The following is a 25,929-nucleotide window of genomic DNA, read 5'->3' on the forward strand; positions in this document are numbered from 1 at the left end:
CGCCAGGTATGAGAGGATTACAACAAATGTGAAACGAAAAGAACTTTGATTGTCAGCGTCAATGTCCAAAAACAACAGCTGTGTGTTAATTTGTTTCCATTACCTCATATGAAAGAAACAAAAAGGAGGAGAAACATAACTGAAGTAATTAGATATTTTATAGCTACAGACATGAGGCTGCTACGGAAGCCATGGTGATCCATTTTCTAAGTCTGATCTAATTTTTTTCTCTCCTGTGTTTAGGACTTGAGACCAGGTGAAAATAAAGGTTATCCCAGGATAATCTTTTCAAGTCTCTTATATTTTTAAATCTGTGAAACAGGTGGCGGGAGAGGTTTTTCCAGGTGAAAAAAATAAAGTGAGTTTATGCAAGGATCATTTTTTTTAAGTAATTTTTTTTTCGTCGCTGAAAACGGGTGAATTTGCAGGTGTTTTTATTTTATCATGTATTTTTTGTCAGGATAATTTTAATCGTCATTTTGGCTACAAGAGGCTGAGGCCTTTCATAGGACTAAAAGTCTTCATGTTTTCTGCCAGGCGAGTTTTAGTTTCTCCATGCACTCTAAACACAAGGTACACTTATTGTGTGTTAGAAAGTTATGTAACATTACTGTCTTGTCTCTCTTTTGGCTATAAATAAATTGTAATTGGCAGCACTAATTTGCCGCTAACGTTAGCTACACTGGCGTTGCCTTTTTACCCCCACATGTTTCACAGATGGAAAAAAAATCAGAAACTTGGAAAGATTATACTGTTGAAACTTTTTTTTCTTCACCTGTTCATTTGTCATAAACACAGGGGAGAAAACAATTTAGATCAGACTTTTCTCACTTGCCTCTTAAGGCTTACATACACTTCTGGAGGACACATACTGTCAGTGCTAGACTCTAAACACAAACTGATTAATAGTCCAAAATCAGTAATACTGAATCATTGTACTATTGTGTACAATTAATTAACTATGCATACATAGTAATAATTTATTTTATACATTAAAGTCAATCAAGAAATTAATTTTCAGTCTAAATTAATTCAAGAGTTAAAAGTTTTATAAACTAGTTAATCTGGCCTGTTGGGATTTAGCTTTTTATTAAAACATATTATATACAACATATAAAAATAACATTATCAAACTCTATGATAAAGAACAAAGGACAGAAAGAAATCATGACTCTTCATACCTTTGGAATTCCCGGTCGATCGAGCCAGTCAGCATAAATAGCACTGAGGGTGAGGCCTTTTCTGGAACACAATGGCACAAGTGTTAGTATTATTCCTATTATTATACCAATGACTGCTGTTGCCCAAGACACACTATGAAAACATGGCTCTGGGAAAATACTGTTGGGGTCGTGGCCAACTTGAGGTTTAGGCCAACACCTTAAACAAAAAGAGGGGCACACCCACTTTTCTATACAGGACAAGCAAACAGGCATGTACTGACAATGAAATAGTTTTATACTGTATGTATGCATGTATAGCAAGCAAGTATGTGTACGTGTGTGTGTGAGTGTGGCTGAGGAGGGGCTCAAAAGGATGGTTTGCACATGGAAACGGTCATATGTTATACACGGAAAAACACACACAGTGACAGATCTGATGAATGTGCATGCGAGCAAACACTCACACTCACAAAGTGTCCGCAGTGTGTATGCAAAATGTAAAGTATTAAAAAGTACACAACAAGCCAAAGAGTAACTAGACAGCATTACACCCCCACCCTCCATCATAAATCCTGTCCGCCTGTGCTCAGAGGAAAATTACACACTTGGCTGGTCCGAAGCTATTACTGTATATTAATCTGTGATGTTCAGCCTATTAAAGGGTTTAGTTTGTAATGAAATGCCTTTATTTACATTTTGGTGTACCCATATCTCTCACTCTTCTAACAGAAGCTCAATTAGCAACTTCCCACATTTATCAAATTATTTTCTAAAGGAACCTGGTCCAGGGAATCTCAATTGAACACCTTTGCATCCTTTTTTGCCTTATACTTTCACATTTCTTTTTAATAGGTTTCAAGTCAGGTTAAACTTCCTGGGGCAGGGAGACCAATCAGGGCTCTGTAATTATCAATAAACTACTGAAATACAAAAAAAATTGTCTACTTCAGAAATTAAGATATAATTTTGGAGTAACATAAATGCTGGATATTTTTTATTTTACAGTTTCTGTGACACTGTGATGGTCAGTCAAACTATACTTCAATGCTGCTGAAAACTTTGAGCTGAAGGCTAATGTTAGCATGCTAACTTGCTTATGATTCAGTCTGTGCAGACCCAAATTTCCATCAATCCATCCATCCATTTTCCTATCCGAAGTTGGATCAGGAGGGCAGCAGGCCGAGCAAAGCATTCCAGACGTTCCTCTCCCCAGCAATGCTTTCCAGCTCCCAAGGCGTTACCAGGCCAGATGAGATATGTAATCCCTCTAGAGTGTTCTGGGTCTGCCCCGGGGCCTCCTGCAAGTGGAACGTGCCTCAAACACCTCTAACAGGAGGCGCCCAGGAGGCATCCTGATCAGATGTCTGTACCACCTCAACTGACCCCTTTTGACACGAAGGAGCAGCAGCTCTACTCCGAGCTCCCTCTGGATGTCCGAGCTCCTTACCCTATCTCTAAGGCTGATCCCAGCTACCCAACAGAGGAAACTCATCTCGGCCGCTTGTATCCGCAACCTCATTATTTCAGACATTACCCAGAGCTCATGACCATAGGTGAGGGTGGGGACGTAGATGGACCAGTAAATCAAAAGCTTTGCCTTCCAGCTCAGCTCTCTCTTCACCATGACAGTCCAGCACAGTGCCTGCATCACTGCAGATGCTGCACCAAACCCCTGATCCATCTCATACTCCATTCTACCCTCACTCGTGAAAAAGACCCCGAGACCCAAATATCTGTGTCAAATCTCATGGCAATGCTTCCAATACATGTTGAGATATTAAACTCTAGGTCACAGTGTTGGACTAACCAGCTGGAGGAGCAACACTGAGCCACAGCGCTGCCAGAGTGGCTAGAAATGTTTTAGAAAATCTGGCATTTTGTTGCCGTGCTCCATGCTTCCTCATACAGTACTAGTAAAGTCTGAGCCCGGCTGCATCATTTCCTATTGTATATTGGCTGGCAACTTTGGCAGATGGAGAGTGGGCCTTCAGTAAATTGAAGCTCATAAAAATCTGTTCATACTCCACTGTTGACTAGAAGAGGTAATACTCCTCTTAAAGCACCCATTTGCCCAGGAAGTGGACATTAAAAACGTCATCAGTGACTTCACCAGAAGGTAATTTCAGCTCCTGGCATGTGACGATGAAAGAGAGAGTATATAAAGACTAAACATCTGCTACATCAACAGCCAGACACTGTAAGGTATGATTACATGGTATTATGTGTGCATAGTTTTCTTGAGAGGCAAACAAAAGGTTAATACAGTTAGCGCACAACACGTGACCTGTCAAATAATGTTTATAATAGGGCTGGGGATAAATAAGGTTTATGTCTCTCGAGAGACGTGTATATACCAGATCTTTCACGTTCAGCTTGGTATCTTTATTTTATAGTTATTCATCTTAATGGTTATAGATGATAGATGGCATTGGAAAACACATTGATTTTTTTAAAACGTGTGTTAATACTTTTTATGTTTAGTCATATAAATATTATGTTCCCCATTTAGTCTGGGGAATGGGCAGGATACATGACCCTGCACCTTGCACAAAGAGCAGCCATGACCCTCAACAGCGAGTGTCTATTTTCATCCTGAACCTTCTAGCGGGTTGTTTACTGAAAGAGGCATCAGATCCAAATATTGACTGTCCCCAACTCCCCCTGTTTAATTCAATCAATCTCTGCTAGTCCAGCAGCAGCACACTCCACATGACAGAAAAAAAGATAACAGTCAGAGCAGACAAAAAGAGGGGTGAGGAGAGAAAATGGGAAAACAAAAAGTGAACGACAGACAGGGAGGAAGAGAGGGACTGAGAGACAGGCAGAAGAAGAAGAGGTTAATGAGGCAATCAGGAGAAATAGAGAACTGAATGATTAAGCGAGCGCAGAGAGGGAGAGAGAAAATTAGAGAGAGGAGAGCAGGAGGAGCAGTTATCCTTTTACACTTCAATTAATATGAGAGTGGATGAGACTGCTCTCTTAACAGGATTGGTTTTGGGAGCTTTCGCTGGTCATGTTTCCACAGTGGGGCAGAGAGGAAAGGAAATCAACACATGCTCGTGTATTTGATGATAAATTGACTAACAAGTCACATCTGTTGAGGAAGAAAAGTTGTATGGCTAAGTTCAAACTGAAAGTTGATGAATAACATATCTTTAATTTGTCTGGAACTGAAAACCAGGCTACTGATACTTGAGCACAAGCCAAAGTGGTTTTAATGCGTCTGGGCTTTTTTTTTTTTTGTTCATTATTCATGAATTACACTAGAAGCATTATTCAGCCACTTACATACCTCTCCATGTCGGGAAAGGTAATCAGCAGCATTCGCAGGAAATCCTGTTAAAAAAAAAAAAAGGGAACAAAAAAGGGAGGCATTTAAGGAGGTGTGGGAGGAAGAAAAAAAGAAAGAGAAAGGCATACCTGATCTCAAGTCAGGAGTGCAAGGTTAAACAGTGTTTATGTTATATCCATTATTTAGTGCCACTGAAGAAACAGGAGCCAGGTGGAACACATCACATATCACACACACGGACACACACATGCAAACACATGGCCTTCCAGGTGTGATCGCTCAGCTTCACGGCCCCGGCAGAATAAACATACGTGGCTGAGCTGATGTACGGTCATCAGTTTGAAATGCTGCTGGAGCGTTTTCAACTATTGCAGCACAGTGGCAATCAAGCTTGCATCAGCCTCCAATTAATTTATGGAAATAACAGTGTGCCTCAGAGACAGGTCAGATTAGAACTCAGTTCAAATCTGAGCTCAGATTTTATTAACAGTCGCTCAAGTAGCTGCAAGTCAACAGCAAAATTATCCATTAAGTTAATTAAGTTTCCTGTACTACAGCCTCACCTGAGACAAAATGAGCTGCCCGTGGTATTGCTTCACAAATAATCTAAAGAAGTTGATGAATTGTTGCTCTCCCACTTGACTGGCCAAGAACCTGAGGAGGAAATAACCCTGGACAAAAGAACAAGACAAACAAAACATGATGTATCAAAGACAATTGAGAGAAACATTGCAGCAACATCTACAGTCATTACAAGTGCTATTCTAAGCACATCCAGCAAAGAGTGGACCATGTAAAAGGACATTATAGATTATTGTTGATAGCCCTTTGTTTCTTTGTATCCTCTGCCTTCCTTCCTTTCCAGCCCAGTCTCCTAGAAATTACATTCATATAAAACTTATTTGAAACAGCAAATGTGTTTAAGGAAATGCTATGCTGTGCAAATTAAGTTGTCTATTAACCCTTTGACATCGCTTTTCTTGTGCTGCTTTCAGGCACCCTTCACAAATATTTAAACCATTGAACCCTGAGAAAATTGGTGCAATTTCTAAAAGTAAGAAATGTCCCACAAATTGCAAAAAATGTATTAGATTCAGAAAATTATTTTTTTCAAAAATAGTATTTTTATATTTTAAAATTATGTTAGATTTTTTTTTTATTTATAAATTTAAAGCACATTTTCTAAGTCATTTCCTTGTTTGTTTGTTTTTTAAAAACATTTTTTTTCACTTATTTTCTTGTTTTCAATTCTCTCTTTTTAACTAATTTCTTGCAAATTTTTTGGGTCATTTCTTCCTTTGTTGCTCATTGCTGTCTTCCCATGTTTTTGGAAGAAATCAAGCCAATTTCCTCAGGTTATAAAGGGTTAACATAATGAGGAAATGCTGCTAATTAACGTGCCTTGCAAGTCTCAAAAATGCTGATACTAAATGTATCAGCAAAATGTTTACTGACAATAATTTTCAGTTGTTTTCAGCCAAAATAAGCAAACTTGCAATACAGTGTCCATTCACAGTGACTACAGCAACGTTTGTTTTACTACATTTTTTACTGACATTTAACAGAAATCATGATCTTTCCCTGACCTTAACCAAAGTGCCTTTGTTGCCAACCTTAAGATAGGGGTCTGGACACAAAAGCAAAGTTCTGGTGTCAAGGTCCTGCACTTAATACACCCACTGTCCTCCTCAACCACTACCTTGCAAAGCCTATGCAGTACATGAATGTAATGTTTCATTACCTTTAAGAAACATCGTCTCCAAACATTATTCAGGCAGCGATTACGATGCCTCAACAACATAAGAAACAAAGATTATTTCAATTAAATTTTCTCACAGTCAATAAGGCTTATTAATAACCCAGAATATCAGCAATACCAAAGACAGAAAATAAATAACATAACAGTTTTGTAACAAACTTAAATTCTAAGAGACAGGCGTCCTTTCCAACCACCTCCATTTTCCCACATTTATCTCACCTTGAGGTAGTGGACTTGCATGAAGGTTTTGTCAGGGTTGAGGGCGTGTTTAACCGTGGAGGAGCCAGACTCACTGACCTGACCAGTGTTCTCCATGTTAGGTCTGCAGAAGGACAAATAGAGCAGAGGAAAAAAATACACAGAAAGATAAGACAGGTAAGACAATGTTCAGACCCCACAAAGAAACAAAAGGGTGCACTGAAAAAGACACAAGCACAAAAGCAAAAACAGAGCTGGACTGGAGTATGAGAAACTGAGCACAGAGTTTTTATTTTATCCCACTCCAGACATTTTAGTTGCAGGAAAACCACAATTTCTACAGAGCAAGAATACACTGTCAGCAACACTAAATCCAGCCACTCAGCCAGTCCTCTCAATGGTGAACACATTGCCAAGTTGCCATACTTTGCCCGAGGCAGGCTGGAAATCAAGCTGCAGATTTATAATAGCGAGCTATACTGTTTATATGATCTCACAGTGCTGCGCTCTGACTTTACGGCCCATGACTCACTGAGCGAACATATAACACTTCCACAAAAAAGCACCCCCGTCTACAGGCACAAAAGAGGCATGCTCGGGGTTTCGCTTTGCCTGTCACCCAGATACAAATCATTCCTTCAACCTCCATAAACACACATAAAACCAATAAAAGCCAAACAAACACAGCACTGACGTGGGATGCTGTGCAATGATAGTTTCAGTTAGGTGGTATTGATCAGGCTGGGCAGATTAACTCAGTGTGCCAATAGGAAGGCCTTGAAGGATCACCCTCCTGCCAAGTCGATACGCCAGGCGCCTGGTCCACCAATCAATACACCCTTCATCACTGTCTAGCACTTTTCCACAGGGCCGCTTCATGATAGGGCCAGGCGCACACACAAACACACACAGAGGTGAACGGGGAGACCAAAACATTCAAAATCTCATGCATACTGGTTCATGTATAATGTAAAAACACCAGTGTTTACTCTTTCAGCTGTGAGACACAAGCTGGTCAAATATTTGATGTATTTGATTCTTTGTCCAGGCATGCTGAGCAGGAGAGCAAGGACAGGGGGGAGATGAAGTAGATTAGGGCTGAAGACATGAAGAGGAAGGAGGAGGTGTGGGAGAAATCGAGGACAGGAGATAGACAGGAATGTTTGGTTTGCTCAGTGGACTGAGAAAGGAAGTCATCAACTTCCTGGAATTTCTAAATTTGACTGGACACTTGTAGATAGACTTTCATTATGCAAAAGAGGGTGTGCTCCTTTTTGACTGCATGTGTACATGTCATATAAATGTGTATGTACTTGTACTATGTGAGGGAAAAGTCCCAACACCAATGACATTATTTGAGAAAACACATTTTGATCATGATGATGCTCACTGTCTGTGCTGTACTATCAATTAACTTTTTTTTTTACTGAAAATAACCTGTTTCCTTTTACTGGAAACAGAAGCACACTGTCCCAGGAACCCCGGGAAATTTAGTTGTTTTAAAGGAGGCGTTATAGGCTTTTCCATATTGTGTGTCTTATATATAGTATCACAGTGAAGGATGCTCATATTAAAGGGGGCCAAAGTTTCAAATAATAAGGTTAGCAAATGTAAAAGACAATCCCTGTGAGCAAAAACCTCAGGCTTCAGACTGTTTTGAATACTCTGTTTACAACTGGTTATTTTCTACCTTGGCCACAATATGATGTCATAGTGTGCCAAATTTCTTTATATGCTCATCTGCCCCAGGCACACTACTGCAAGTATTTACATTACATAGCATCTAGCTACATTTAGCAGTACAGTAGGCTAACATCAGGAAAACATGCAATCTTGGTTGCTTATGTTGTTAATTTCTCCCTGATCCGGATCATATTTCTGCATGAGCATGTCCCGTTGTGAAGATTTTGGTTTAGAAGGTTTTATTGGTGTTTTTACAAGGTAAAAAGTGCCACTATGCTCCATTACAGGTATTCCCCAGCTGCAGTCACTACAGAGACGCTGAGATAGACCCAAAAACACTGATCAATCAGAGCAGACTGGGCTTTTTCGGAAAGTGGGCTTAAAGAGACAGGTGCAAAAACAGAGCCTTCTCGGACAGAGGGTAAATACATGAATACAGGTGTTCCGGCACAGACACAGGACAATAAAGTACTGTTCAAACCAGTGGTTCCCAACTGGTGGGTCGCGGGTCCATTCTGAATGGACCGCAAGTGACTCCCAAATGTGTCAAGTTTGTAAAAATTGCACTTTATTTTGAAGTACAGTAAATTTCCAGCAAAGACCTTTTCTTTTTTTTGAAGTGTCGTTTTCTGCTGTAGAGTGAGTGATTAACGGACAGCTACTTAGCAGAGACAGCAAACTAGCTCAATGACATGGCCAAACGCAAGAATGACGCTGAATGTATTAAACTGTGGGCTCTAGAACTAATGACTAAGGAGTAATCTGGACCCCGTGGCTGGACCAGTTGGGAACCACTGGTCTAAACATTAAACAGAAGTATGAATCTGAAAATGAGCATAACAGGTCCTCTTTAAGGTGTAATGTCAGCTACAGTCAATATGCATTGGTCATTTTTCAAGCAACACAGTGCAACAAAGAGCTGCCTGTCCATATTATGAGCCAAAAAGTGAACACAGGGCTACCGGCAAAAACCTGCATTTTGAAAAATACATTGTTTGTCTTAGTTGTTGTAAAATGGCTCTTTCTCTCAGTATCATGGCCACAACATCTCCCCTGTTTTTATCATGGAGTTATTTTTTTTAACTTGCTCTCTGTCCAGTCTCCTGCCCGTAGTGCCCATGTCTGTCTGTTGCTGCTGATAAGATGAAATAGACTTTTTCTGAGACAGCAGGACGTGCTGTATCCCTGGGAAATAGTGTGCATGTGTGTGTCAGACAGAAAAGTACAGAGAGAAAGAAGGACTGGCGCAGGAGACAAAAACAATGACAGAACATGTTTTTCCAGAAAAGAAAATGTGTCGGTTTCTTGCGTCAGAGATACCGGCGGCACAGCGCGGAGAGGAAAAATGTTGATCCATCACTGCCGTGTTAGACAAAGGAACTCCACCCTTCCCACTGTCCAGACCAGGGATGTATGGATGTGTAAATCTCTGTCTTTCGCCGTCTCTCTTTGTCAGAGATTATTTACTACAGCTTTAAGAGGAATCGCTGCTCGCTGCCTTGGAGAATCACACAATAGCTCAATGTATTGCAGAATAAACGGTGCTCTTATCTGACTCGTAGGCCATGTGTGTGAGAGGGGGGGTGTTTGTCTCTGTGTGTGTGTGTGTGTGTGTGTGTGTGTGTGTGTGTGTGTGTAGCCATGCATACACCTGGGTGTGTCTGAGATTGAGAGAGAGAAAGAGCGGGAGGAAATCGGGAGCTATTACTGACAGAACTTAATGTAAAACGTACACGCACTCACTCACACACACACACACACACACACACACACAGCATACACACACACACAGCACACACAGAGGTTTATAGCTCCGCGAGCCATATCCTGACAAATTACACTGGGTTGACTGTGGAAACCGGATAAGGTAGAGCAGTGCTCCCAGCAGCCCAGTGAATCAGCGGGGAGAATGGCGTCTGGCCCAGGCTGCCCTAAATATAACTCATCTGAAATGGACTGATAAACACTGGCCACTGGGGCCCCTGCTGGAACAGGGGGTGTCGATTGTGACCTACTGAACTTGGAAAAGCACAATCTGCCATTTAGCCTTTATGTGTGTGTTTGCGTGTGTATGCTGGTGAGGTTTAGCGTATCTCTCTGTGCATCCCATTGTGCTTCCTCTCCCTTCACCGGCTCCTCTCTGACATTTCTCTGTGAATCTTGACGACCGGTTTGTGTTTATTCATATTGCGTTTCACCACGATTGTAATGCTAAGCAGTGGAGCCACATCAGGAACTTGGACATAAGGGCAGTCTAGCCCACATCAAAAGGTAGCACGGCCTGTTCCCAGCTTTGGAGTAAACCAAGATCTTAGTTACATCTGACCTTCCAATGCCCCCGAGTTTAACTAAGAGTTAAGAGAGATGAGGTTGAGAAAACATCACAGTGATAATAAGAGTTTCCCTGATACAGTACCTATATATATCATGATATGACATATCACATATGCAAAATCCAGTGGTGGGCAGTAGTGAACTACATGTCATTACATCTACAACTACATTTTTGCAGCAGTACAATGGTCAATTTTTTTTGCCATTTTTCGTGTAGTTAACTACTGAAAATACAATTTTGGGGCTGCAAAATGAAAAGAATCATTTACTGTTTTTATTTGACCATTGCTTCTCTGCTGTAATAGAACCACCTTTGACTACAATTAGTCATAACTATTGATTATTGCTTTTTATTAACAAATGGTCAGAGAAGTTGTTGCATGGTATTTTAGAAGTTGCCTGACTAACTATGTAATCCTGCTTGGTGCAGTACTCCCACCTCACCACACTCTAGTTAATGAAGGCAGCAGTCTGACCGATGGACACTGTATACAAATCAAAGCTGACATTGTTGCACTTTTCCATGAATAGTGAGGTATTTTATTTTTTTGGTTTATGTGTAACAGGGTCAATTATACAGCAGTAATATGTGTATAAAAGTCAAATGTTCATTTGTAATATTAAGTATTAAAATTACACAAAATGTGTTTCAGTTGTTATTACCTGACATGCTTAGGCCTCCAAAGTCAATATGTGGAAATTTTGATACTCAGTTTCTGTACCCTTACGTTCATCTTTGGGGTACATTATCTATAAAGGGGTGTCTCCCGCCTTATCTCTCTCCTTTTGCTGTTGTGCTCAATGGGAGAGGTAAGGGACATTGCTCGCGTAGTAATTTCCATGTTTTAGTGCCGTTAGGCTGTTTATAAGTTAATTTTATGCTAGCATATTCCTGTGTTACTCGAATTAATACGGTTGTAACTGACGGATTTTGTTTTTACCTCTTGCTGTCAGGTAGGTTTTCTGTGTTCTATTGTACTGAATTGAATGTAACATGACCCCCCTTTTGCTGTTGTACTCCATGGGAGAGGGGCTCCAGCTATATGGTCGTAATTGACAGAGGATTTTGTTTTTACCTCTTGCTGTCAGAGTTGTCAGTAATAAATGGAGATCACCTCCAAAGATATCCATGGTCTGGGCCATGATCAATGTTACGAGGTGGTTTGAACTACATTTTATTAGTAGCTTTAGTTAACTAAACTAGATTTCTCCCTGGGGTAGTGTTGCTGTGGTGCAACTTCTTCCAGTGTGAAGCAATTATTAGCTTGCAAAGTTATGCTTTCAAAGTAGCTTCCTCAACTTAAATTTAAAGACTTTTTGAGGACTTTCCAGGCCCTGTTCTCTCAAACTCAGGGACCCAACATGGCATAGTTTAGTTAACAAGGTTAATTACTAATGCAACACTGAGAATGTTTATAGTGAGAACCTGCAGGCTATACAGAGGGTCAAATAATTACAACAACAATTAAAACGAGGGCGAAGCTTGAATGTGTGAACACTTGTGTGAGTGTGAATGTGTAAACTTTCAACAATTACTATTTTTGCACAAAATATATTAATTTAAGCACTCTCAATGACCCATGTCCATTTCTGTCTCTTTCCAGTGACTTTTAAAGCTTGATTTTTCCATCAAACTCACAAACTTCCAAGGATCTCAAGGACCCGTGGGAACCCTGTTCATATTCGTTGAATTAGATGCTTCCCTGTAGGCAGATTTCACATATTTCGGCGTTCAGCTGACCTGCTGTGCGCTGAGAGACTCTGGGTTACACAGTATTTAATTGGCTATAATTTACACTGACTCTACTTTCCCTATAATTAGCACCAAATTACACAGTTCTTTCCAGGAAACTTATTGGAAATTATTCAGAAATTGCAAACCTATAAGATAAAGTGTTACCCATGCCAGAGCCATACTGATGCTCTAAAAATGCACTTGCAGAGTGAAAGTTGTACCTGACTCACAGACTGAACACATTCAGTCATTAAGATAATGTGCGAGCAGGATTCCTTTATGCCTCGACATGCTTTACTGTACCATCGCTTTAAGAGATGTGGGGATTAAGGTGTCACTTTAGCAATACTAATGTGTTGCCATGTAACATAGTCAAAATGTTTGCATCCATGCGTATGGGCATGTACTGTATGTCTGTGTGTGTGCATGTCTTGTTTGCATTTTTCAGATGTTAGTTTTGTGTTGTTGACTTAACCCCGTCAGGTGCAGAGAAACCTAATCCTGATCCTCCTAATCACCCCTGTGTCTGCCTCATAGGGGAACACCCTGATTGAGTGCAAGACTAGACACTCAAGTCCACTTTTAACCCTTTCACTCCCACACAGTGTCGTATTTCAAGATATTCTCTGTGTCACAGTCATTAATTCTTCCTTTTTAAGCCTGCCACAAATGTGAAACTTAATTATGCGCAACAAACACTGGAGGTTATCAGCATTTAATTATTGAGACTCACCTATTTCCAAACACGATCACCCTTGAAGCACTGAAACCCTATAAAGCCATAGGTTCTTTGAAGTAACAAATAAGTAAAATAAATCACTATTAATACTGAAGGTTTTCACTCACACAGACGTAACTGATTTGAATTCTAAACACTTTTAATTTATGAGTGTTCCCATTGTGTGATGACAACACATTATCAGTGAAGTAACATAGTTAGAAGTTAGCGCCAAGCAGAAGTGCCATTAAATCAATGACACATTGATTCAATGTCACGCTCTGCATGGTCTCTTACAAGCGTGAATGTCAATAGCACACTACGCTACATGTGTCATCTCCAGCGCCAAGGCTTTTCTGCTGAAAGGAAAAGCTACAATTTGAAACGCACAATGCTTGCAACTGCATTTCCACCCTGAAACAGTTAAACTCCACGCTGGGGTTTACACCTATAATCCCCTGATGACACTGTGCTTCCACCCTGGATAAAACAAACAGGGTGTGGGTCCCACATTGTCAGGATCAGATGAAGAGTTTGTGTGTTTGTATGTACTTGCTGTGCTTGTGTGCAGAGCTTTTCTAAGACACAACAGTACACCTGGATATACTCGCCACACCTGCCACACCTGTACCCCTGGAATGCATGTACCTCACGCTCACGTGTGCGTCTGCACGTGCAGACACTTACAATAGCTGGGCATACTCTCACCTTAAAACATGCTGTGTATACAGTGGAGAAAAAGGGAAAAACAACTGCAGCTTATTCAAACATTGTCCGCTCCTGATGTGTGGAAAAGAACATCTCAAGCACAGATACCAGAGTAACATAATTAAGTAGTTACACTGACTGCTGTGGGAAGATGTTGCCTCCTCTGTACGTGTTGAACCTTAGGTGGTTTAGTAAACCTCAACTGCAATTTAGGGATAAATCTAACAGTGGGGAAGCGGGATAACTTTGGTATTTTTCAACTTGGGCCAATTTTCCCATGTTTTTCTCTCAAAGTGACTAATGGGTACAGCAATTTCTAAAATTGGTCCAGTATTGAGTGAGAATGCTGCAGCCGACAGTGGAGAAACAGGCTGCAAAGTAGCCACTCAGGGCACATGTGCACCAACAATTTACATACAGTGAAAGTGTTTGTTTTTACCACTGACAGGCTCTGATTGTTACTATAATTGTCTGACAACTCATTGAAGAGGATCCCTGCAGAGATAGACCTTTTCATTGAAGAGTAAGTCTGTTAAACTTTTGTTTTAACAGAAACAGCACAAAAAATTGCTAACTTCAACCCCGCAAAAACTCAAATTTAAATGAACATTATTTTAGCGTGTATAGAGGCAGCATATTATCACATCTAAGGTGTTGATCACACAGAAAGCATTCTGCAGGTTGCAAACCACGAGGCGCACAAATACAGCTAGTAAAAAAACACAAAACACTTGCTGCACCTTTTTATTGTCGCCAGGCTTTTTTTCACAGTAATTAGTAGCTAGTTCCTGAAATGGACAGGCAGAGGGTACTTTCTTTAGCTCTGTTTGAGGGTGAGAGGCTGTCAGCAAATAGTTTGTTGGGCACAGGGAAACAGAGATCTGTGTGGGTGCGTGAGACCCTAAAAAGGAGGGTGGATCGCAGGGAGTACCACCAGTTGGTCCAGGAGCTTCGCCTCCATGACAGCCGTTTCCAGGCATATTTTAGGATGACTCAGGGGCAGTTTGACAACCTGCTGTTTATTGTCAGGCTGTATAGCTCTGGGTATCCACCAACCACTACCACTGATTTCTCCTTCTTTGTTTACCAACTGTAAACTTGTTGTCGTGACCGCCACAGAAGGCCCACCGCCTCTAAAATCATCCAGTTGGACAATAGAAAAACGATTGAATTACGAGTTATATTTTTTTCAACTTGACGAGTTTAGAGCACAAAACACCAGGTGCAGAAACATGAGGCGCGTTGCAACACAAAAACAGTGAGCAAAAAGCTTCATTCTCATTAAGAACAATTACAAAAAGCCGCCTCCGGCTGCTAAAACACTCTCTGTGTGATCAAACGTACCTGGGTGAACCAAACCAGACCTGGCGATTGCTGGAACAATGGAGAGACAAACCAAGACAGCTTTTGTGAGTTTTATTTGTTTCTGTCGACTCTGAATTAAGTTTATTTTACAATGATTAAATTATTGTTTATTTAATGGAGTCTGGAGGGTTTGGCAATAACAATTTCCCAGCTGTTTCTGGTTAATAAAAAGGATCTTACCTCTTAACAAAAAGGACTCTCTGTAGGGATCCTTTCCATAGTTTTGTTAAAAATCTTAGCCTGTCGGTGGCAAAAACCAGCACTTTTAGCGGATGTACATTGACAGTTTGAACAGACACAAAAACCTTGAAAAACAGGTTCCAGGTTTAGAAATACCAAAGCTACTACTTAAGATGTTTACTGAAGGTGCTGTTGCACCATTCTCAGTATGATAATTAGAACAGATGTACTTGACCAAAAAATTCATACTCACCTGAGGATTTGAAGCGCCTCCTCTGAGTTCTGCAACTCGTCAGAGAGTCGTCTCCACCTCAGCAGTGCCTTCAGGTCAGACTGCTCTGCTGTCTCTTGTAAGGAGAGCTGGAGGGATTGATACAGAAAGTTAAAAAGATGCGGGGGGAAAGGTTTGTGATGGCACGAAGAGATCAGAAGAGGTAAATGAAAGATGGTGAATTTCTTCAAAAAACAAAATAAACTGATTAAATGAAAAATCAAATGCACACTAATATCATGAAATAAAAGCAGCACTGCCTGCATCATCTGTCACTGTGTCTTATTCATTTTGGCAACAATATCAGGTCTGCTTAGATCTATTTCTTCAGAGCCAAGTACACACCATAAAGGTGACATGGTTAGACAGTGCAGACACAAGAATAACATTTGTGTAACTCTAGATGGTGTGGGAAAGCAAGTAGGAGGATTGGATCTGTATGCACACCAGCTCCCGGATCACAGCTGAACTCAGTGTTGCAAGCAAAGGATACATACCAGTGCTCCACCCTCGTCCTCTGTCCTTTTGTTTATCCATTTTTTTTCCTCCAGGTATCCTTAATCAACCTTATTAAGGGCTTAATAAGAGAGACACCTGGAGTAGTGTGAAGTACACAATCTCCAAACTGTCAGAGGAATTTGTTTCTTTTGTCAGTGGTCTGCTTTTTCGAAGAGAAGGTAGGCAGCAGTACTTTTTCATAACTCTTATTTTGGTTCAGCTTAGTTCTCTTATGTCTTAGTACATCAGGAGGTTTAGGTTTGAGGGCTTATTTTGTAGCTGGCCCAAGAGCTTCTTTACCCTTTCGTTTTGTTTGGCCAACTCCTCTGACCTTTCAGTTTCTTCTTTGTGCTTTTTTGCATTGGAACTAGAATTGGTGTCTTAATGAACTGTTTCCTTGTGTGCTTGATGTATGGTTTAACTACAGTAATGTAATGGCCAACTCTACTTGACGTGCAATCCAACCACAACAGTAACATTTGGAAATCCTGGCACATAAGTTGTGGAAATGAAAGGTTGGAAAGTCAACCTGTGTTTCCCTGACATGTTGCATTTTACCAACAGTGTGAGGGTGCTGGATCATGCCGTATAATAGTACTTCTACTGTAGATAATGGCAAAATAAAGCTAGGTAATAGAGGCATTACAAAATGAAATTCAAGGACTTTTTAGTACTTTTTCAAGCACTATTTTTTTCTAGCACTCAAAGCAAATAATTCATTTTCAAACATAAATTTCTATTAAATGTAAATAAATGATGTGATCAAGACCTCTCTTTTCAAACAAGGGTTACTTATCACACCCTTTAGAGGCATGACTGTATAAAATCCTTAACAAAACAGCAGAATGACACAGCTAGTTTTCATTTTCGGCGAAGCTATTACATCCGTGCACCGCTGAAGAGAGACAAAACCAAATCACAGTATAAAGCTGTCTCATAAGTCTAGTTAATGCCAACATAGGCCTACTGGTTTTGCTAGGGTTTTAAGAGTGGAGCAAAGTAAAAATAAGCTGTAATTTCAGGTGGGACATCAAGACTGAAAGGAGAGGGAGAGCACACCGTGGTCAGGGTGATGACACCTCAGAATTTTAAAAAAGAAAAGGCTTGGCGAATACTGATTCTGAGAAATATAATTATAATAACATATAAATATAATACAGACAGTATTACAAACAATATTAAGCCTAGTTCAGACCAAAGATTCAAGACAAGACAAGCTGAAACAGGCAACTACTTGCAATGTGCCATTCTGCAACGCTCTAAAAACCTAAACAACTCCCTTTACTTCCGTTCTGATTTCCAGCTTTTCAGGGGTTTTTTGTGGCTGACGATCATTTGTAGCTTTTTAAAATATGAATTAGGACAGTGATAGTGAGATACTGGCGACAGCTGCATTTGTAGTAGTGATGAAACAGCAAAAAAAAACATTAACAAAACGAGCATTAGATGGACTGTATTCAAAATAAATATGCCATAATAATATAAGTAACCAGCGCCAATTAATCAGTCAGTGAGAATGTGTGTGTGGTGGGGGGCATTAGCACACACAACGAGCGGCAGCAGCGACCCATTGTCCGACACCAAACAGAGGGCTTGGTGGGGACGGAGCACCTGCCGCAGCAAGTGAACACATCTGCGGTCATTTTGACTTGACCAGCGGACTTCACTACAAGCTGACTGACTGTAGAAACAGGTGACATGCTGCATGTTCTAAAACCAGCCGCTGGCAATCTGACCAGCTGAGCTGCAGGTGACACCATCAGCCGGCTAGAGTCGAGCTCAGACCGGCCAGTTCACACCGCTGCAACTTTTCTCTGCAACGTTTTAGTATGGTTTCGTCTTGTCGTGAATCTTTGGTCTGAACTGGGCGTTAAATGGCCTTATTTGGTTGATTTGAATTTCAAGGACTTTTGAAGCAATTGTAAAAAGGGGGCTATTCCAGTATTTGATTTTCTTCCCCTCAAAATTCAAGTACCTTGTGAGACCATGAACATAAACATAAACATCTAATATAACAACTTATGATTCCTGAGGTTGTTTTTCATTGACTCGACTTCCTCAAGATGGCCACAGCAAACTGGGCTCAACTGGTGTATCTGAAAGCTCATATTGCAATTTAAAATGTTTGTCTACCTGGGGTTACAGTCTAAAAAGGCCACCATTATTGACTTTTTTAAAATAGCTGTAGTAAACTACAATCATCAGGCAGAAATTGTACCGTACGTGTTGTGCTTGGGCCCAGATAATATCCTCCAGGTAGGTGGCAAAGCCCTCGCTGATCCATTCCTCAGTCCAGTCTCTGGCTCCAATAACCAGGCCGAACCAGGAGTGAGCGATCTCATGGCATATCCTGGAGCCACACAGAGACAGGCCGTTCTCTCCAGAACCAGGACGTCCAGCGCACAGCACACTCTGGGACAGGAAAATTATATGGGGGCTGGGGAAGACAAATGACAGAAATATAAGATGAATAAGTGGGAAAAAGCCAGAAATAAATTACACAAGGGGAGGAAAAGAGTGAGAAATGAGCGAGGGAGTAAGGGATATAAAGGACACAAGGATTAGGAGATGGGGAAAATAAAAATGTTTTTAGAATCAAGGTTCAGGAAGTAAGAGAAAGACGAGAAAATAAAGAGGGGACAAGAGGCAACTGTGTAAATGAAATGAATACTGTACAGCCCTGCAAAAAGATCAAACCGTTAGTGAGGTAATGTTCCACACACCTATGATTGCAGAAAATTTGGCCCTAACACGCCATGTACAGTTAGACAAACCAACATGTGTGCGTTGTAATGAGTAAGGGAGTCACTAACTGCCCATCCCTTTCTCCAGCTTCTACATTATTATTAGCAAAGGGCAGCTTGCTCATCAAGTGCTCTTGCCAAACCCAGCTGCCCTGTGCAAACATCAAGCAAGCACATCATGTTCCCTGGACTGAAATTGTCAACCAACAATGGGTAAAATTAAAAAAAATTAAATTTCTGAGAGGTTTTGCCCAGCTGTTATAGATCATCAAGGCAAGAAAGCTCCCTGTCCTCCTCTTTAACTTTGTTTTTAAATGTGGCTTCAAGGCAATGCTGCAAAATTAAGGTTTAAAGGGGACCCGTTATGCTCATTTTCAGGTTCATACTTGTATTGTTGGTTTCTAGTAGAACATGTTCACATGGTTTAATGTTGAAAAGCCTCGTCTGCTCCAACTGATCAGTGCCTCTAGGTCTTCTGTGTATATGTGCTCAATGTCTCTGCACCATCATGGCTGCAGGAGAATGACTATAACACAGTATAGCAGCACTTTCTACTGTGAAAAATAAGCAATAAAAGCTTCTTTACAGATTTCCCTGACGTTAGCATGTAGCTACATGTAGCGGTGTAGGTAATGTAAACACTTGCAGTAGTGTGCCTGAAGCAGATGACCATATAAAGAAATCTTTCATGATCTGACGTCAGCTTGTAGAGATTCAGGACAGTCTGAAGCCTGAGGTTTTTGCTCACAGGGATTAGTTTTACATATGCTTACCTCGTCATTTGAAACTTTGGCCATGTTTAATATGAACATCTGACACCTATTATATATAACATTATATATACGACACAACATAAGCAGAAGCACAATAGGTCCCCTTTAAGGAGGGATTTACAATACAAGGTAATTATGAACCAAATCCTTTCACTTTAACATCTTGATAGAGATGAAAATGAAATGATTGGGAACAAAGCTTGATATATGACTGTATTTAGTAAATTATAAGCATCTGTAATTACTGAAGTTAATTATTCACTGATTTATTGAGCAAGCGAGTTAATTGAGATTTAGCTCGCTCTCTTCTCACAAGGAAATTAAACATCTGGTAATGGGTATGATCAAATTTCAGATTATGTGCACCTGAAATGTATGTGAATAGAAACTAGAAACTGTTGTGTGCTTATATTATATTGTATGTGCAAAGTTCAAAGTTCAGTGCAAAAAAAAAAAGCCTTAGAGTGCTTTTTGTAATGCCAAAGATAAGAGGCTATTTTTGCTTATATAAAGGGATAGTATTAGCAGCGCCTGTGTGTGTGTGTGTGTGTGTGTGTGTGTTTCTTACTCCACAACCATTCAAAAGCCTCATTAAGCTTTTCAGCCAATAACAGCAGTTTATCAAAGCTCTGAACCAACCAAAATTAAAGAGGAAATGACAAGGCCGTGTGCAGCTAAATTCCAGCATAATGGTTTGCAAATGTGAGCTGGTAAATACTATTCTATATGGACAACGGTTTCCCCTAATGTTCCTTTTAGATATCTGATTGAAAAAGGCTAAGTAGAGAATGTGGTTTTACTCCTTTTCAACTCAACTTTTCCTTTCTTCTCAATCAAGGAGGTACATTTTAGGTTTGATGAGGGTTTGGAAAGTTTCTTTCACTGCACGAGTGTTGCCAGCAGAATATGAGCTGCTGAAATAGGACTGGCACGGGAACACACCTCATTCAAATACAAGTATACAGTGTTGAGTTTGCTGGTAAAATTGTGGTGTAGTAACACCTTTCTAATAAATTATGCAACATGTTGGAAGTTGTGATTGTTTTCATGTTAATATATTGAAATAATTTTAAAAAGTATTCTGAAGACAAGTCTTTCTTTCAGGTTTTTTTTTTACAAGATCAATATCCATTAGAATACACTGACCAGGCTAAAAGTCTACAAGCATGCTAGCAGCTGTGTAAGGCACAGTGGTGCTTTAAGCTAAATGCTGACATCATCAAGCTAACATGCTCACAATGACAATGCTAACATGCTGGTGTTCAGTAGTATAATATTTACAATGTTCAACATATTAGTGTAGCATGTTAGCATGCTAGCATTTGCTTATTACGTCTAAACCAAGCCCCCATGAACAGCGCTGGGCTTTGGAGCCAATTTCACATAGTGGCCAAACTGTGTAACTACAACCTCTAGGTCCATCACGTGATGCCACTGAGTCCAAAAAGATATTTTCCTGTAGACTTACATTGTGACAGAGGCGTCTGTAGTCAGTGGACACATGACTTCAATCAGGATTTGTAGAATATTTGATCCAATAACATTTGGTCCGATAAAGTTTTTGAAAATCACACAATCAAATCTCTCGACTTAAGCTCACGAAAGTTTAGCTGGCAGAAGTCTCTAGTGTGCTTGCTATATGGGTCCCAAGATCCAGGTAATTTTATACCTAGGGAGTTTAACTTATTTGGTGTCATGGCCACTGAGCAACTTTCATTGGAATAAACAGGGCCTCGCCCCCAACGCTGTATCCAGTTCTCTTCTGACATCTGTGCACTAAACTAACACAAAGTGCAGTTGAAGCCGATGGGGATACCATTACTGTTTTGTCATATACGTCATCAATAGATGGAAAGTTAAGGGACCACCAAAGTAAATATAATTTGTCCCGAGGAGAACATACATGTGTGTACCAAATTTTATAGCAATTCATCCAATAGCTGTTATATACATTTCATTAAAAACTAAAATGTCAACCTGCCAGTAACACCACAGAAAAAGTGTGGGACTCACCAAAGCTGGTGTGGATACATTGTCTGGTAACCATAACTGTCTGCACCAAATTTCATGGAATCCATCCAAAAAAATCAGAGATATTTCAGTCTGGACCAAAGTGGTGGTCCGACAGACCAACACTGCCACGTTGACACCACGGCTCGAGGGATAACTAAGTTACATTTACCATTTTAAACCACCTTGTAGTTGCAGCCATATCCATTTCATTACACAAGAACTGTCTGAAACATTCAAACTGCAGACTCTCACATTCACATTGACACAGGAACACAGGACATGTGACTTTTAACCATGAGACAGTGCTGGTCCAACAGGACCAATAGGAGTGCTCCGCCAAAGCCAAGGTCATGGCTGAAGACTTTTCTGGAGCATTCTTTACTTGTGTCTTATGTAACGGGCTCTGGGTGCCCTGAGGGGCTTAGGGCCGACTGTGCGTGAGAGGCAGGCTATTCTTCAATAGAAGAATGGGTGAGGGGTCACAGAGGTGCTAATGAATGGTGTCTCTCTCTCCTGGCCCATATAACAACACTGGATTGTCTAGAGTTTCTTTCACACTCTCTCGATCTTAAGTGTCCCAGCCACTATTGACCTGAGTTTGGTGGGAGAATTTATTACAAACGACATGTCTCAACTGGAAAGCATTTTTCAAAGGGTCCTACCATGCTACTACTCTGTCAAATATGTTAAAAATTCCTCCACATTACAGAGGAACTGCCTTTATTCTGTGTTTAATACCACACATCATAGTACTTCCGTCTAAAAAGAATAAAGAGTGTTTCTACTTCCAAATGCGGAGGCACAGCAGCAACAATTACTTCACCTGTTGGATTGACAGCCTACTCCCACAGCCACAATAAGCCCACATATTGCTGCTATTGATGAATTATAGTAAGCTGTAAAATGAGCTGCTCTCATCAAGAGAAGATTAGCATCTTAAAACACCAGATGACAGAAGAGTTATTTTCTTTCCTTGCCACAACCTAATTATGATGAAAAGTCAATTATAAAGGCAAACAGTGAGTAAAGACAGGTTCGGCCGGGTCTGCCAGACAGTCTATTTTGGTGGAAAACAAAATCAGATGTCTGAACAACACAAATAGGCTACTCTTTATTTCCCTGAGGATTGTTTTATCAGACAGAAGGCAGGCCATTGCCTCCTGTTACTTAGGAACATGTCAACATCATACAAAAGGGCCTTATGGGCATAATTTCCTAGACAGCATCTCAAATCTAATCCCATGTTTTTCCTGATTACACAAACAAAAGCTCTCACTGGAGCAGGAGATGCTAACATTAGCCTTATGAGTTTCTTTGTAGCCTAATCTTATTCCCCCACAATTGGATAAGCACGCCTTTGTTGTCAGTTCCAGCAGTGCGTTATATGTGTGCATCTGTGTGTGTGTGAGTGAGTGAGTGTGAAACACAAAGACAGCCTTTCAGAGACGGCGCTTGCACATGCTCCTCTGAGGGATGCGGAATCCATCACTACAGTGACAAATAGTGTCATCCCACCATGGTGGGGATGAATAACAACAGCATCTTTCACATTCACTGATACACTGACTGACATTAGTTGACATCAGGGACCTGTCAGGGATACATGCATGAGAGGACTTTCACACACCCTCATGCATATGTAGCACCTGCACATGTGTATACACCTTTCATCTCCACTATAGGTCTGAGTCTGCTGTGGGGCTCAGTGTTTGTCCCTGATTACCAATCAACAGTTTCTGAGCTGCTTCCAAATACGGTATTAGACATTAATTTGTAAGCAAATACTGTCTGCATTGCACAATGTGCTTCCAAATTTTCTGTTTTGCAAATATGCAAATGTGACTCACAAAACAAATGATTTACCAAAGCTGCTGATTACACCAACAATTACAATCAATCAAGCATTAAGTGATAATAATGCAACTCTCAAACAGCTTCCACCCCTCCACGTCTTGGCATCACACACTTGTTGACAACACATTTACAAAGTGGACATTGTCTGATTTCTTTTATGCTCATCACCTAAACTGAAATGGTGATTTTATCATTGTACTCATTTATCCATTGTCTTGATCTTCTTCTTCTTCAGCCATTGTTATACAATTGTTTTTAACATTGAGAGTCCATGGAAATTAAAACAAAACTCATCCTAATTATATAAATCACACCAAAATACTGCAATAAATGATGATGTTTTCAAGCCCTGACACACCAAACTGATAACAAAGACGTAGCGACGAAGGTTGCCTGTGTCTCAGACAGAAAGTTGCACATGAACACACTGCAAAGACTACAGTCAACGACCAACTAGCATGTATGTTCTGCGCCTGCATGAGAATAAATAATGCAGGCAGTGCTTTCTTTACCTCACTTCCGTTCCTACCCTTTCCTCAGCACTGATTGGTTCCTTTCACTCTTTGTTCACTCATTAACCTGACTGAGTTCACTTGTTCACCCCTATTTAAACCCTGAACACTGTTTCACTCACTTTCTTCACCATCACATGGAGCAACAGTGCTGGAAAGCAGTTTCTTTATCCTAAGTGTATCCTGTGTATGACTAGTTTAAGCATTGAGCATTATTTACCCTTTCTTTAGTTTATAGTTTTGTACATTTCTTTTAGACTCAAACCCATGTGTGTTTGCTCCCCCCTTTCATGTGTAATTGCAATCTGAATTTGGAAATAAAATAGACCTTTGTGTGCAAAAGGAAAGTTTCAGTGGCTAATACATTCTGACCGATACCCACGATAGTAGACCTCTCCTCCTTAACAGGTAGTCTGTCACCGACGGGCTCCGGCGTCTCCAATTCAACATGCCGAACTGGCTGAAAAAAGCCAACAAGGACCAACTAGTGCCAACGGTGCAGACACACCACCAAAATGAGGGCAACAGGCACCCACTGTCAGCCTGACATCGACCAATGGCCGACTGTCAGCTTGGTATGTTAGAGACTCAACTGGAAGACCTAAGTCGCCCTCCACGTCCAATAGTTCCCTTTTTTACCTGTGTTACCGACTTTACGACGGGAAATTCTGATTAAGAGAACAAAGTCTATTCACAGACATGATGTATGCTATATAAATAAAAGGAACAAAGACACTGACAGGTGATAGCAAAAAAAAGACTAATTTGGCCTTGACTGTCTCATCAGGGTGACTAATCATTTTCTGATAACTGTGTAATGAGGGTATGTCTGATTCAAATTTGGCCACTGTCACCTTTAGAGCTTGTAAATCAATTAAGATTTTTTTTGTGATCTCTGTTTGTTTTTTAATTGATGGGTTCAGTGGCTGTGTGACAAATTGCCCTTCAGTTGTAATACAGATTTACTCTTCTCCACTTCTCTAATCATACTCTTCTGAACAACACATTAAAGACACGGAATTACAATGTTTGACATTTAATTAGATGTCAAACATAAATTTTAGTCACTACTGTAATTATATTTCCTGTTCTTCATTGCCATCGTGGTTATGTCTTAAGGCTTGGAGAAAACTATGCAGGAGTACACTCAGAAAATATGTGCACAAGCACTCGCACTCAGACACTTGCAGGCAAACACTCTACTTTTTTTATATGTAAAGGCTTACAAACACTGCTATGAATTCATATCCAGAGGGCGATAAACAAAACTGATCACGATGAGAGGCTGTCTGCATATAGAATAACAGACAAAAGACCTAAGGTGACCTTTCTGATGGCGGTACCCCATTGGGTCTCCACGAACAAAATGAAATACTGATTAAAGCCCTCCTGTGCTTTTTGACACGACAACCTCGCAACTCTGAGTCACCCAGGGTGACTTGGCCATGAGCTTCAGAGGTGTGAGCCAGGGCAAGTCTTCAATTTGGTGAGACACAGATTGCAATAGTGTTTCGCTCCTCCATCTCTCCATCCATTATTCATCCCTCCATCCTTCCATCCATCGTTCCTGGCTGTAGGCCATTTTTTCCCCAGCGGGACACTTCCATGCATAATGCAGCAGGGGCCCGATCATAGTCCTGTAATTGACATCCCTAGCCCAGCTAAGCTCATAGCTGGGACACCAGTAAAACAGCCCCATGAGACAGAGGGACATGGAAAAAGATGATGAGAGCAGAGAGTGCACTGTACTGCATGTGTAAATGAGAGAGTGGGAGAAAGAAAAACAAAGTACAGAAAGGCATAAAATTCAACAACATGAAGAGACAAATATGAAAATGACAACAGAAAGAAAAAGAAATTTAGAAAGCTTATGATTATCTCATAGAAATTAATTGGGAGAGGAAGAAAGCCAGAAGAGAAGAGGAGAGAAAGAAGGTGAGCATCCTTTTGTCTGTCACTCAGCGTGATGAGTTTTGCTTTTTCCCCAAATGCCTTGTCAACTCCCTCGTGTAATAACTGTTGAACTGCTGAACCAGTGTGACACAGATGCTGTTACAGCGTCGCTGGTAAAATTTCACACATTGTTTGCATGCTTCTGTATGGATCTGCAGTTATGGAACACTTTTAAG

General features: G+C 40.6%; 1 protein-coding gene across 5 annotated transcripts in view; it reads right to left on the reverse strand.

Annotated features, from left to right (window-relative positions):
• The window catches only part of aopep (aminopeptidase O (putative)), a 98,768-nt gene that overhangs the window by 49,681 nt on the left and 23,158 nt on the right, over positions 1–25,929 (reverse strand). For 4 of the 5 annotated variants that reach the window (XM_078170648.1, XM_033619955.2, XM_078170647.1 and 1 more), the window contains exons 7-14: positions 18,128–18,341; positions 15,389–15,495; positions 15,136–15,195; positions 14,935–14,964; positions 6,434–6,536; positions 5,019–5,126; positions 4,456–4,499; positions 1,182–1,242 (exon numbers count right to left, since the gene is read on the reverse strand). In XM_078170648.1, coding sequence (XP_078026774.1) covers positions 1,182–1,242; positions 4,456–4,499; positions 5,019–5,126; positions 6,434–6,536; positions 14,935–14,964; positions 15,136–15,195; positions 15,389–15,495; positions 18,128–18,341 — 727 coding nt within the window. The remainder of the gene's footprint in view (positions 1–1,181; positions 1,243–4,455; positions 4,500–5,018; positions 5,127–6,433; positions 6,537–14,934; positions 14,965–15,135; positions 15,196–15,388; positions 15,496–18,127; positions 18,342–25,929) is intronic. The other variant, XM_033619951.2, reaches the window with a different exon arrangement.

The sequence above is a fragment of the Epinephelus lanceolatus genome, chromosome 9 (genome assembly GCF_041903045.1).
Source record: "Epinephelus lanceolatus isolate andai-2023 chromosome 9, ASM4190304v1, whole genome shotgun sequence".
Lineage (NCBI taxonomy): Eukaryota > Metazoa > Chordata > Actinopteri > Perciformes > Serranidae > Epinephelus > Epinephelus lanceolatus.